Source organism: Scyliorhinus torazame, chromosome 5 (genome assembly GCF_047496885.1).
Source record: "Scyliorhinus torazame isolate Kashiwa2021f chromosome 5, sScyTor2.1, whole genome shotgun sequence".
Taxonomy (NCBI): Eukaryota; Metazoa; Chordata; class Chondrichthyes; order Carcharhiniformes; family Scyliorhinidae; genus Scyliorhinus; species Scyliorhinus torazame.
Window position 1 is genome coordinate 211383320 of NC_092711.1, and position 14701 is coordinate 211398020.

The following is a 14701-nucleotide window of genomic DNA, read 5'->3' on the forward strand; positions in this document are numbered from 1 at the left end:
ATCCCTGGACCATAGGGCCAGTAGGACGGCCTTCCAGACCGTGCCGTTCTCCCTTTCTACTTGCCCGTTCCCCCGGGGGTTGTAGCTGGTCGTCCTGCTTGAGGCTATGCCCTTGCTGAGCAGGAACTGGCGCAGCTCGTCACTCATGAAAGAGGACCCCCTGTCGCTGTGGACGTATGCGGGGTAACCGAACAGCGTGAAGGTGCGCTCCATCTGGCCTGAAAAAATGCGGCTTGCATTCCGCGCAGACGTGGCAGTCCCTTGTGACTGTACGGACCTCTTCTAAAGAGTATGGGAGATTGCGGGACTTGATGAAGTGGTAAAACCGAGTGACCCCCGGGTGGCAGAGGTCCTCGTGGAGGGTTTGGAGGCGGTTAATTTGTGCGTTGGCACATGTGCCGCGGGATAGGGCATCGGACGGCTCGTTCAGCTTTCCGAGCCGGTACAAGATCTCATAGTTAAAGGTGGAGAGCTCGATCCTCCACCTTAAGATCTTGTCATTTTTAATTTTGCCCCGCTGTGCATTATCGAACATGAAGGCTACCGACCGTTGGTCAGTGAGGAGAGTGAATCTCCTGCCGGCCAGGTAATGCCTCCAATGTCGCACAGCTTCCACTATGGCTTGGGCTTCCTTTTCCACTGAGGAGTGGCGGATTTCTAACGCGTGGAGGGTTCGGGAGAAAAAGGCCACGGGTCTGCCCGCTTGGTTCAGGGTAGCCGCTAGAGCTACGTCGGAGGCGTCGCTCTCGACCTGGAAGGGGAGGGACTCGTCGATGGCGCGCATCGTGGCCTTTGCGATGTCCGCTTTGATGCGGCTGAAGGTCTGGCAAGCCTCTGTCGACAGAGGGAAGGTCGTGGTCTGTATTAGGGGGCGGGCCTTGTCTGCGTACTGGGGGACCCACTGGGCGTAGTACGAAAAGAACCCCAGGCAGCGTTTCAGGGCTTTTGGGCAGTGCGGGAGGGGAAATTCCATGAGTGCGCGCATACGTTCGGGGTCGGGGCCTATTATCCCATTGCGCACTATGTAGCCCAGAATGGCTAGCCGATCGGTGCTAAAAACGCACTTGTCCTCGTTGTACGTGAGGTTCAAGGCTTTGGCGGTCTGGAGGAATTTTTGGAGGTTGGCGTCGTGGTCCTGCTGATCGTGGCCGCAGATGGTTACATTGTCGAGGTACGGGAACATGGCCCGTAACCCATGTTGATCAACCATTCGGTCTATCTCCCGTTGGAAGACCGAGACCCCGTTTGTGACGCCAAAAGGGACCCGTAGGAAATGGTATAATCGCCCGTTTGCCTCGAAGGCTGTGTACTTGCGGTCACTTGGGCGGATGGGGAGCTGATGGTAGGCGGACTTGAGGTCCACGGTGGAGAAGACTTTATACTGGGCAATCCGATTGACCATGTCGGATATGCGGGGGAGAGGGTACGCGTCTAGTTGTGTGTACCTGTTGATGGTCTGGCTATAGTCAATGACCATCCTTTGTTTCTCCCCTGTCTTCACTACTACCACCTGCGCTCTCCAGGGACTATTGCTGGCCTGGATTATGCCCTCCTTTAGTAGCCGCTGGACTTCGGACCGAATGAAGGTCCGGTCCTGGGCGCTGTACCGTCTGCTCCTAGTGGCGACGGGTTTGCAATCCGGGGTGAGGTTCGCAAACAAGGACGGGGGTTGCACCTTGAGGGTAGCGAGGCCGCAGATAGTGAATGGGGGTATGGGGCCGCCGAATTTAAACGTAAGGCTCTGTAGGTTACATTGGAAGTCTAAGCCCAGCAAGGTGGGGGCACAGAGTTGGGGAAGGACGTTAAGTTTGTAGTTTTTGAATTCCCTCCCCTGTACCGTTAGGGTAACTATGCAGAATCCCTGGATCTGTACGGAGTGGGATCCTGCAGCTAGGCAAATCTTTTGTGCACTGGGGTAGGTAGTTAAGGAACAGCGTCTTACTGTGTCGGGATGTATAAAACTTTCCGTGCTCCCGGAGTCGACTAGGCATGGCGTCTCGTGGCCGTTAATTAGGACCGTTGTCGTCGTCGTCTGGAGAGTCCGGGGCCGAGCCTGATCGAGCGTAACCGAAGCGAGCCGTGGTTGTAGTAGTGGGGTGTGGTCTGTTGTTGCCGTCCAAGATGGCGTCGGGGATGGACAAAATGGCTGCCCCCATACATCGTACGTGGCTGAGGGGTCACAAGATGGCGTCGGGGTGGACAAAATGGCCGCCCCCATGCGTCGTACAGGTCGGGGGCGGTCCAAGATGGCGGTACCCCTCCTCCCCTCGTGGTGGTCGGGACCCAAAATGGCGGCGCCTGCGGGTCGCACATGGTGTGCTGGGGGGTCTGGGGAGCGCTAGGACCGCGCGGAGTTCCTTCACTGCGAGCGCCAGAGTGGGCGCTAGGACCGCGCGGAGCTCCCTCTCTGCGAGCGCCAGGGCCGCGGGCGCTAGGACCGCACGGAGCTCCCTCGCCGGGGACAGCGGTGGTCGGGGCCCAGGTAAGTTGCGCCGGCGGGTCAGGCGTGGGGCGCGGGACGGGGGTGAGGGCCCAAGCCGGCGGCGCCGGCGGGTCAGTCGTGGGGCCGCGAGCGCAAGGAGCTCCCTCACCGGGGACAGCGGCGGTCGGGGCCCAGGTAAGTTGCGCCGGCGGGTCAGGCGTGGGGCGCGGGACGGGGGTGAGGGCCCAGGTCGGCGGCGCCGGCGGGACAGGCGTGGGGCGCGGGACGGGGTGAGGGCCCAGGTCGGCGGCGCCGGCGGGACAGGCGTGGGGTGCGGGACGGGGGTGAGGGCCCAGGTCGGCGGCGCCGGCGGGACAGGCGTGGGGCGCGGGATGGGGTTAGGGTGGCGTTCGGGACGCAAAAGACCCATTCCTCTCCATGGAGAGTGTTGGCCGGCACCCAAATCGGGAGCGCCGGCGGCGGGTCGTACATGGACTGCGGGGAGGGGGGTTGGGGAGCATAGGCGGCGTGCAGGGCTCCCAGTTCTCCCGGGACCGCGGTGGTCGGGACCCAAAATGGCGGCGCCTGCGGGTCGCATATGGCGTGCTGGGGGGGTTGGGAGGCATAGACTGCCTGTAGGGCTCCCTGTGGCCCCGGGACGGCGGCGACCACGCGGGATCGGCACACCACCGCATAATGGCCCTTTTTCCCGCAGCTTTTGCAGATGGCTGCGCGGGCCGGACAGCGTTGTCGGGGGTGCTTCGCCTGGCCGCAGAAATAACAGCGGGCGCCCCCGGTGCGACTCGGCGTTTGGACTGCGCAAGCCTGTGGGGTGTCCGGGGGGGGGGGGGGGGGGGTTTGCCGCGAAGGGTACGTACGGGGCCCAATGGCCTGCCGCGCGGTCGGGGCCGTAGGCGCGGGTAGCGTGGCGTAGAACTCGTCCATCGATTCTTCGGGAGCTTGCCGTCTCGTCGCGAGCTGGTAGCGAGTGTAGATTTGGTTAACTGGGCGGACATAGAGACTTTTCAGTGCTGCGAACGCCGTCTGGAAATCGTCGGTGTCTTCAATGAGGGTGAAAATCTCTGTGCTCACCCTCGAGTGCAGGACCTGCAGTTTTTGTTCGTCTGAGACCCGGCCGGTGGTCGGTCTGAGGTAGGACTCGAAACAAGTCTGCCAGTGTTTGAAGGCTGCTGCCGCATTCACTGCGTGGGGGCTGATCCTCAGGCATTCTGGAATGATCCTGAGCTCCATAGTCCTTTTTAGGCACGCTTAATAAATTGTAGCGCACAAAGACTCCGTGAGACGAATAGAGTGAAGTCGATGAGGCTTTATTAAGCGTGTCTGTTCCCCAGCAGCCCGATAGTAAACTGGCCTGCGGGGGAAGGCACCGGCTTCTTATACTTCGCCTTCAGGGCGGAGTATGAGGTCAACGGCCAACCAGGACCCGGGATCTGTCAGCCAATGACATTAGGGCTTCCAGTCCCACATGACCCCCAATACATACTACCACAGACCCTAAACTGCTTAATCACTGAGCCAGTCCTGTCCAGCCTTCCAGATCAATTGGAAATTCACCCAAAATCCCTGAATCAGTGACTGCAACCCTTGGAGTGAGGGGCACATTTTAGAGATTTGGAGGAATTGCTGCTGTTCTTTCCCTCAGGACAAAGATCTTCAGATCTCACTCAGGCCTAAAGCGTACATGAATTATGGATCTCCCACTCCCCAATGAGTCACTGATAAAATCATCTGTGAGATAAACCGCTTCACAAATGATTCAGAAATTCTAGTTTTAATGTTGCAGAAATCTGGGGCGGGATTCTCCGACACCCCGCCGGATCGGAGAATCGCCGGGGGCTGCCGTGAATCCCGCCCCTGCCGTTTGCCGAATTCTCCGGCACCGGATATTCGACGGGGATGGGAATCGCCCCGTGCCGGTTGGCGGGCACCCCCTCGGCGATTCTCCGGCCGAAGACCCGCTCCTGGAATGCCTGTCCCGCCAGCGAGAATCAAACCACCTCTCTTACTGGCGGGACAAGGCGGCGCGGGCGGGCTCCGGGGTCCTGGGGGGGGGGGGGTGCGTGCGGGGCGATCTGGCCCTGGGGGGGTGCCCCCACGGTGGCCTGGCCCGCGATCGGGGACCACCGATCCGCGGGCGGGCCTGTGCCGTGGGGGCACTCTTTTCCTTCCGCCTTCGCCATGGTCTCCACTATGGTGGAGGCGGAAGAGACCCCCTCCACTGCGCATGCGCGGGGATGCCATGAGCGGCTGCTGACGCTCCCGCGCATGCGCCGCACGGCAAAGTCATTTCCGCGCCAGCTGGCGGGGCACCAAAGGCCTTACCCACCAGGTGGCGGGGTGGAAATCAGTCCGGCGCGGGCCTAGCCACTCAAGGTGAGGGCTCGGCCCCCCAAGATGCGGAGAATTCCGCACCTTTGGGGCGGCGCGATGCCGGACTGATTCGCGCCGTTTTTGGTGCCAGTCGGCGGACATCGCGCCGATTACGGAGAATCCCGCCCCTGTACTTTGTCACTAGTTTTAACTCTAACATTATGTCAAATTATTTTACCTTTTGGAGGTTGAGGGGGGGAACTGATTGAGGTCGACAAAATTATGAGAGGTATGGACAGGGTGGATAGCAACAAGCTTTTTCCAAAAGTGGGGGTGTCAATTACAAGGGGTCACGATTTCAAGGTGAGAGGGGGAAAGTTTAAGAAAGATGTGCGTGGAAGGTTTTTTACGCAGAGGGTGGTGGGTGCCTGGAACGCTTTGCCAGCGGAGGTGGTAGAGGCGGGCACAATAGCATCATTTAAGATGCATCTGGACAGATATATGAACGGGCGGGGAACAGAGGGAAGTAGATCCTTGGAAAATAGAAGACAGGTTTAGATAAAGGATCTGGATCGGTGCAGGCTGGGAGGGCCGAAGGGCCTGTTCCTGTGCTGTAATTTTCTTTGCTCTTTGTTCTTTCCTAAAGACTTGAGTCCTTTCGAAAATGCTGCCCCAACTATCAGCCAGGCCAGAAGCAGGCAGAGGATTAAGTGCCAGACTAAACGTAAAGACGCCATAGTCCCAGGTGACCATAGGCTGTTTTCCCCTTTGATGGGAAGAGGTTTCTTTTTCTATAAATTTAGAGTACCCAATTATTCATTTTTTTCCAATTAAGGAGCAATTTAGCGTGGCCAATCCACCAAACCTACACATCGTGGGGTTGTGGGGGTGAAACCCACGCAGACACGGGAAGAATGTGCAAATTCTACACGGACAGTGACCCAGAGCCGGGATCCTGAGGGGGAGATTTGACTGGTGGTGATTTAACCTGAGGATCACCACACTTGCAAGGTTGAGAGAGCAGGCTTTTGCGAATGACCTCAGGCAGTACGGGGATTGAACCTCTGCTGTAGGGCTTGCTCTGGATCACGGTCCAAGCATCCAGCCAACTGAGCGAAACCAGCCCTATCGTTTCAACTCGATCATTGTGTCAAATTATTTTACCTTTCCTGAAGATTTGACTCCTTTCGATAGCGCTGCCCCAACAATCACCCAAGCCAGAAGCAGACAGAGGGCTAAATACCAGACTATCTCCCCAGTCTCATCCACCGAACTGGAACGGCGTAAAACCACTTTGCTGAATAAAATAACAGTAAATATGTTATAAGGACAATTTACATTTATGCTCATTAAAATCTACCGAGTTTAGAAATATATTATAGGGAAAGGAATCTGCCTTTACCCGATCTGACGTACATGTAACACACAGAAATAGGTTGATTCTTTACTGTTCTCTGAAATGGGCTCGCAAATTTCTCTGCTATATCGACTGTGACAAAAAGGCTAGGAGGAATGAGACTGAATGAGCACGGCATGTGACTGGATATACCCAGCCAAGATGACCCTCAAAGTTCTCATTCATATCTGCTAACCTTTGCCAAAATTGGGAGAGCTCTAAAAATACTGTTCGGATACAAATGACTCGTGCATTTGAGGCGGTCATCAATTCCGACCAGGAGTCATAGACTGCAAACTGCAGCAATCAAACCCTCGAATCATTCAGGAGTATTTTCAATCAAAAGGATTTCCACTCTTTTAATGTTGAACTGGAATTCATTCACGAGATGATAACTTGCGAGGCCAACACTTATTGCCCAAGCCCTTGAGAAGCTGATGGTGAGCTGCTTTGTTCTGGTCCAGGTGGTGCAGGTTCATCCAGTGCTGTCAGGGAGGAAGGTTCATGATTTTGATGCAGCGACAGTGAACAGACATTGATATATTTCCAAGTCAGGATGGTGAGTGACTTGGAGGGGAACTTCCAGGTGGCAGTTTTCCCATGTTTCTGTGGCCATTGTCCTTCTAGATGGTGGTGGTCGTGGGTTTGGAAGGTGCTGCCTAAGGAGCTTTGGTGAGTTCCTGCAGTGCATCTTGTGGATGGTACAAACTGCTGCGGCTGTGCGTCGGTGGAGGAGGGGGTGAATGTTTGTGGATGGGGTGCTCATCAAGGAATCTGCTATGTCCTGGATGGTGTTGAGCATTGAATGTTGTTGGAGCTGCACTCATCGAGGGAAATTTGCACGCCTGACTTGTTGCTTGTCGATGATTGACAGGCTTTGGCGAGTCAGGAGGTGAGTTACTCACTGCAGGATTCCTAATCTCTGGCCTGCTCTGAGATCACCAGAAGGTTTTAATGGATGTGCCTGTGCAAGATATTCTGGAAGTTGCCTTCTTTGTGTACCAGTCACATTTGCTAACAGTGTTTGCCTCTCGAAGCAGAGCCAGTGGATGACTCCTTGGAGACAGAGGCTACCCTCTGAGGATGTGGCCGATGACACCTGGCAGGTGCCTTGCCACTATTGCAAGGCAGAGGTTCAGCTGGAGCCACATGAGCACAGGACAATCAGTAACCAAGTTCTTAGGTTGCTGAAGATTGGCTTCAGGTTCCTGGATAAACCTGGGTGGTCTTCAATGTGCAGCTACAAGAGTTTCCAGAATAGTAGTGGTCTGTTTAGACATCATCATGCTGCAGACAGGACTGGAACTGCAGGAGAAGGAAGACGGCAGCCCCTCGACATCTTCAAAAGCGGAGGAATAGGATGAGGAAGAGCCTGATGGGCCAGAGTGTTTGCTGCCACTCACTTATTGCCAGAAATTGCTCACAACAGACTCATCCAGACGAGATGTAGATAACCTGAGTGCGTGAAGCTCTTGGCACAACAATGTTGAACCCACCACAACAAACAGCCTATCTGAAAACACAAACCATTCTCCCAGTCAGGAACCTCTCCATCTCACTCACAGCCTTTGTTTCCACCCTCGTCATAACATTCCCTTGAAGGCTAATGGCAATCTGGAATGTGGGAGCCAACAATAAAGGTAATGAGGCAATAGAAAGTTGAAATATAGTGAATGATTCATTCACATTTCTAATGAATTAATCCACTGAGGTGAATCACTCAAATGAAATTCTCTTGTGCAACTAAAAATACTTTTCTCTTCTTTTTCAGCTCACCTCGATGTGGTGAGAACTCTGTGGCTTCAGCTGGGTTAGAGGTAGGCTGCCCCATTACCCTGTTGTCAACTGTTGACTTGGTTTTTGAGACTCTGAGCCCCTCACCAAAGACTGCCCTACCCGCAACTGTGCAGGAAGCGGTTTGATCATCAGGGCTGGTGGCATGGAGGCCTCTGACTGAGGGAAGCTAAGGACAGAGGATGAGAAATTATAAGCAGAGTCCTCACTTTCATGCTCCATTTTTCCATCTTTGTTCTGTACTGTCATATTTGGTGGACTTGCGGCAGGTGAAGTTATCAACTGGGTTGTGGTCACAGGGAAAGTCATCGCCATTGCTGGGATGCTCCTATTCAAATTAGTGGTGACAGTAAAATGACATTGTCAATGGTTAGGTGCAGTATAATATTTAATTACAGCACCAGGAATCCCTCCCCCTCTCCCCATCATAAATGGACACCCTGTGTCATGTGAGAGAACCTTTAAGAACTAGGTGTTATTAAATAGCTCTAGTGGATGTACCTTTAAGAAATGGGTGTTTATCGAATAGCTGCGGTGATGTCAGAGAGTGGGTGGAGCTGGGCTACCTGTCTGTTTTTACTTTTGTTTTGGGCTATCAGCTACAGGGTGTGTTTTAGTTTCGTTTTGCAGACTTGGAGCCGAATCCAGCAAGACAAGGTGTGATTCTGATTTCTTTCTGTATGAAAGAAATGTCTTCAGATCACTTGCTAATTTAACAGTGGTAACTACTCTCAGTAGAGAATTTAAACCTGATCTCTGTTTTAAAAAGAGTCTTTTGTCTTATGGATGTTGCAAGGAAAGATTAAGAGTTGCTTATAGAGTACTGTCTTCTTTGTGGGGCTGATTGGTGTTGGTAGTTAAGATGTTTACTGTGGGTTTATAAAGTGTTAACTGGTCTCATAAATAAACTTGGTTCAATTTAAAAGTACTTTAACACTGTTGCACCACACCTGTAAAGTAGGCCCGTGTGCTCCCCATAACCAAAATCTATTTAAAGTTGGCCATCAGATGAACTCCCTGATACACTTTGGAATTCTCTAAACCCTGGCCCATAACAAATTGGGGACTCGAGGGGATAAAAGTCTATCTATTGGTCTGGCTTTGCGAACTTAAAGACAGTGAGGGGTGAACATATTGTGGTTACTTTTTAGGTGTGATATTTCAGTTTAAGTAGGGAGTGTGTTGTGGACAATGGCTCTTTCAGAAGTTTTTGAGGGTGGATAAGGTCATATGCAGTACCTTACGAACAGAGACAAAGAAAAGGCTTTTAGATTTGGCAGAAACATTGCAGATAACGTTACCTGACAGCATGCGAAAAGAAGTGGTCCTTCCTGCGCTCGCTGAGCATTTATAATTGCCTGAGATACAGTCTGACTCGTTAGAACAGGCAAAAATTCAGTTACAGATTAAACAACTGGAACATGAGAAAGAATTAAAGCAGCTTGAAATGAGAGAAAAAGAAAGAGAAAGGGAGGTACAGATCAGGGAAAAAGAAAAAGAGAGAGAAGAAAGGGAACAAGAGAGAGTAAGGGAGATACAGATCAGGGAAAAAGAAAAAGAGAGAGAAGAAAGGAACAAAGAAAGAATAGCCCGAGCAGAACAAAAAGAAAGAGAAAGGGAGGAAAGGGAACAAGAGAGAGAATTTGAACTTCAGAAAATGGCCATGAAACATGATAGCCAGTTAAAATTGGTGGATGTAAAGGGAAACGTACAGTTGGAGGAGAGTGATGAGGATAAAGAGAAAGAGGGTCATAGTCAAAGGCTTGGTGGGGATCTACTTAAATATGTCAAAGCATTGCCAAGATTTGATGCGAGGGAGGTAGAAGCTATTTACATGTCATTTGAGAAGGTGGCTAAACAAATGAAATGGCCACCTGACATGTGGGTATTACTGATTCAAACAAAGCTGGTAGGTAGGGCTAGTGAAGTGTTTGCATCACTACCGGAGGACGTATCTGGGACGTATGAGGAGATGAAAAATCCATCTTGGGTGCATATGAACTTGTGCCTTAAGCCGACAGACAAAGGTTTAGAAATTGAAGGAAAGAACCTAGTCAAACATACATGGAGTTTGAAAGGATCAAACAGAGTAATTTTGATAGGCGGATAAGGGCTTTATAATAGACCAAACGTATGAAGCTCTCAGAGAAATTACACTTTTGGAGGAGTTTAAAAATTCAATTCCTGATGTAATGAGAACTCATGTGGAAGAGCAGAGGGTTAAAACTGTGAAGTTAGCAGCAGAAATGGCAGATGATTATGAATTAGTTCATAAATCAAAGTTTGGTTTACAACATCAGTTTCAACCTGTGAGGGATAGAAACTGGGGAAAAGAGAAATATTAAGTGGTAGAGGTAAAGGAGATCTGATGGGAGATAATAAGGAGAGTGTACCTCAGATTAAAAAAGAAATCCAGGAGGGTGGAAAAGACATGAAAAATTTCAAATGTTTTCACTGTAATAAACTAGGCCATGTAAAGTCACAGTATTGGTGGTGGAAGAAAAGCACTGGGAAGGCTGATGTGGTAAAACAGGGTAAGAAAGTTGAGTTTGTTAAAGTGGTAAAGGAAAGCCCAAGTGAAGCGAAGGAGATGAAAAAGATTGTACAGCCTGATCAAGAGGTGATTGATAAGAAGGTGCCAGATCTCTTTAAAGAATTTACCTGTGTGGGTAAAGTTCACTCATGTGTACCAGAAGGAGCAGGTAAAGAAGACACAATTTTAAGAGGTACCAGTGGGAGCTCGTCAATGTTATGGCAAGAGGAGATACCAAAGAGTGAAGATGAAGTGGAAGTTCAATTATCAGAAACAATTTTTGATCAGATGGTTGAAAAAGAACAAGAACAGGTGGAGGAGGTGGATATTTTTACTCCAGGAAAAACTGGCAGAAATATATAGAAATGAAATGGATGTATCAGAAAGCATACATGGGAGAGGAATCTGAGTGGATACCAGAGTGTTATTACCGTAAAAGTGATGTCTTGATGAGAAAATGGAGACCTTTACATATGCAGGCGGATGAAATGTGGGCAGAAGTTCATCAAGTAGTATTGCCGGTAAGGTATAGAAGGGAGGTGTTGCGAGTTGCACGTGAGGTACCAGTGGGAGGTCATTTGGGAATAAGGAAAATTCAAGCTAAAATCCAATAACATTTTTATTGGCCTGGACTACATAAAGATGTAGTTAAATTTTGTCAATCATGTCACACATGTCAATTGATAGGGGAACCTCAAGCAGTGATAAAACCAGCGCACTTAATACCAGCATTTGAGGAACCTTTTACAAGGGTTTTAATTGATTGTTTAGGACCGCTTCCGAAAACAAAAAGTGGGAATCATATCTTTTGACTAGAATGGATGTGTCCACTAGGTTTCCAGAGGCCATTCCAGTACATAATATTACAGCTGAAAAGATTGTGGAGGAGTTACTTAAATTCTTTACTAGATATGGACTACCCACAGAAATACAATCGGATCAAGGATCAAATTTTACCTCAAGGTTATTCAAAGAAGTTATGGATAGCTCAGGAATAAAACAATTTAAATCAACTGCATACCATCCAGAATCACAGGGAGCATTAGAAAGGTGGCATCAGACATTAAAGACAAGGTTGAGGGCTTATTGTCAAGATTATCCAGAGGATTGGTATAAAGGAATTCCATTTGCACTGTTTGTAATTAGGGGTGCACCAAAGAGTCAACCAAATTCAGTCCTTTTGAACTAATTTTTGGTCATGAGGTTAGAGGACCACTTAAATTAATTCAGGAAAAATTGGTGAGTGAGAAATTGGAACTTACATTATTGGATTACATGTCAAATTTCAGGGAACGGTTAAATCGAGCAGGTGAATTGGCTAGACAGCATTTAAAAATTGCACAAAATGTGATGAAATGGGTAGCGGACAAGACATCCAAAGTTCGTGGTTTTGCCAGTGGAGATAAAGTTTTAGTACTGTTACCAGTGGTAGGTAGGGGAACCTTTAAAAGCAAGGTTTTGTGGAACTTATCAGATTGAAAGGAAATTAAGTGAGGTGAATTATGTGGTAAAAACAGCAGTTAAAGGAAAACTCACCGAGTGTGTCATGTGAATATGCGAAAAAGATACTTTGAAAGGGAAGGAAAGAAAAAGGAGGATGTTTTAATGACTCTCACTCAAAGTGACAAACCAAGTCCAGATGTCTTTGAATTTGACATACCTCAAATTAAACTGGAAAACAAGGATGTTCTTAAAAATTGGGATAAATTGTTGTTACCTTCCAGAGGAAAAATGGACTAACCTGAAAGAGTTATTGATATCACATAGGCAAGTTTGTGGAGATAAATTGGGAAGTTCTAAAATGGCTATGCATGATGTAGATGTGGGAAATGCTGTTCCAATTAAACAACATCCATATAGACTTAACCCTTTAAAATTGGCACAGGTTAACAAAGAGATTGAAAGTATGCTTAAAAACGGCATAATTAAAGTGGGTTGCAGCCAATGGAGCTCACCCATAGTGATGGTACTGAAACCAGACGGTACCCAATGGTTATGTGTGGACTATAGAAAGGTTAATGCCGTTACAAGAACAGACTCTTATCCTATCCCACGTTTGGAGGATTGCTTTGAGAAGGTGGGACAATCAGCTTTTATTTCCAAACTGGATTTACTTAAAGGTTACTGGCAGGTACCTTTATCCGAAAGGGCGAAGGAGGTTTCAGCTTTTGTGACTCCAGATGGTTAATACCAATTCAAAGTTATGCCATTTGGCATGAAAAATGCCCCAGCCACATTTCAATGGTTAACTAACAAAGTTGTTTCAGGATTACCCAAGTGTGCTGTATACATCGACGATCTGGTAATTTTCAGCCAGTTTTGGAAAGAACATTTAAAACATCTGTTGGAGTTATTCAATCGATTTCAGGAGGCGTGTTTGGTGGTAAACCTAGCCAAAAGTGAATTTGGAAAAGCCCAAGTCACTTTCCTTGGCCATACAATCAGACAGGGTTGAAAGGTCCCACAGGATGTGAAAACAAAAGTTACTGGGGAGTTTCCGATACCCTCGACACAAAGGGAAATAATGCGATTTCTTGGCATGAGTGGATTCTACCGTTTGTACCGAACTTTAAAAGTGTGGTTGCTCCACTGATGGGCTTGCTAAAGTAGTGTAGCAAATTTAAGTGGAGTTTCAACAGGCATTTGACTGCCTGAAAGCTGTGTTAACCAATGTTCCTGTGTTGGGGAATTACAGTGGAGTCTGTGATCAGATTGAACTAAAGTATCTGACTTTAAAGAGAAATGCCGAGGCATAGAGAAATGGATGGATCGTGCAGAGACCTTCTTGTTCAAAGAGACTGTCAATCAAGAGGGATTCTAGTTGGAGGAAGAAGAAGTAAAATGGACTATGTTATTATTAAATGTTTGCGTGTTTTGTTTTGTTAATAGAAAATGTACATTCACTGTCAATATTCCTTAAAGGAAAGTGGAAAGGTGAAAAATGAAACCATCTTGAAGTTGATGGTTTATCTTTTTTTCATGGGGGAGGTGTCATGTGAGAGAACCTTTAAGAACTGTGTTTATTCAATAGCTGTCGTGGATGTGCCTTTAAGAAATGGGTGTATATCGAACAGCTGCGGTGGTGTCAGAGAGTGGATGGAGCTGGGCTGCTTGTCTGCTTTTACTTTCGCTTTGTGCTGTCTGCTACTTGATGTTGCATCCAGCAAGACAAGGTGTGATTCTGATTTATTTCTGTATGAAAGAAATGTCTTTAGATCACATGCTAATTTAACAGTGGTAACTACTCTCAGTGGAGAATTTAAACCTGATCTTTGTGTTAAAAAGAGTATTTTGTCTTGTGGATGTTGTAAGGAAAGATTAAGAGTTACTTATAGAGTACTGCATTCTTTGTGGGGGTAATTGGTGTTGGTAGTTGTTAAGATGTTTACTGTGGGTTTATAAAGTGTTAACTGGTTTCATAAATAAACATTCTTTTAATTTAAAAGTACTTTAATGCTCTGTTGCACCACATCTGTAAAGTAGTCCCGTGTGCTCCCCATAACCAAAATCTATTTAAAGTTGTCCGTCAGGTGAACTCCATGATAAACCTTGGGGTTCTCTAAACCCTGGCCCAGAACACCTGCCAATCTCCATGGGTTCTTCCTCTGCAGCAGGCAGAGAAACTCTCACTGGAGGGCCACTCCCAATTCTATGTCTCTCCCTGGATTCATGCACTCCCTTCTCCAGCAATGAGAGAAAGCAGGAAGTCCTGAGTGTGAGAAATAGAAAGGAGCATTGACAGCACTGTGGAGGGTTACTGTGAAGCATGGGTGTGAGACGGCACAAACATGAGGGGGAGTGTGAACGTTGGTTGTTCGGCTGGTGACTTGAGGAGGTGCCTTGAGAGAGAGGAATGCATGGAATGTTGTGGAGTGCTGGAGAAATCAGAGCGTAGGGGTATCATCTGGGGGTTGGCACCTGAACATGGGATGCCATTCACCTTTCTTACGGGTAATGAACCTGTTTATTTTATTTATTCCCGGGATGTGGGCCATCGCTAATTAGCCTTGAACTGAGTGTCTTGCTGGGGAATTTCTGAGGATATTTAAGAGTCAACTACATTGCTGTAGGTCTGGACTCAGATGTAGGCAAGAAAGGGTAAGGACAGGAGTGAACCAGATGGATTTTTTACGACAATGGACAATGGTTTCATGGTCATCATTGGACTTTAATTACAGATATTTATTGAATTAAAATTTCATCATCTGCCTTGGTAGGATCATGA

At 48.5% G+C, this 14701-nt stretch overlaps 1 protein-coding gene across 2 annotated transcripts in view; it reads right to left on the minus strand.

The window, feature by feature from the left end:
- LOC140420925 (sodium- and chloride-dependent neutral and basic amino acid transporter B(0+)-like) overlaps window positions 1-14701 on the minus strand; it is an 85468-nt gene that overhangs the window by 32799 nt on the left and 37968 nt on the right. For both annotated transcript variants that reach the window (XM_072505082.1, XM_072505081.1), the window contains exon 6: window positions 5918-6050. In XM_072505082.1, coding sequence (XP_072361183.1) covers window positions 5918-6050 — 133 coding nt within the window. The remainder of the gene's footprint in view (window positions 1-5917; window positions 6051-14701) is intronic.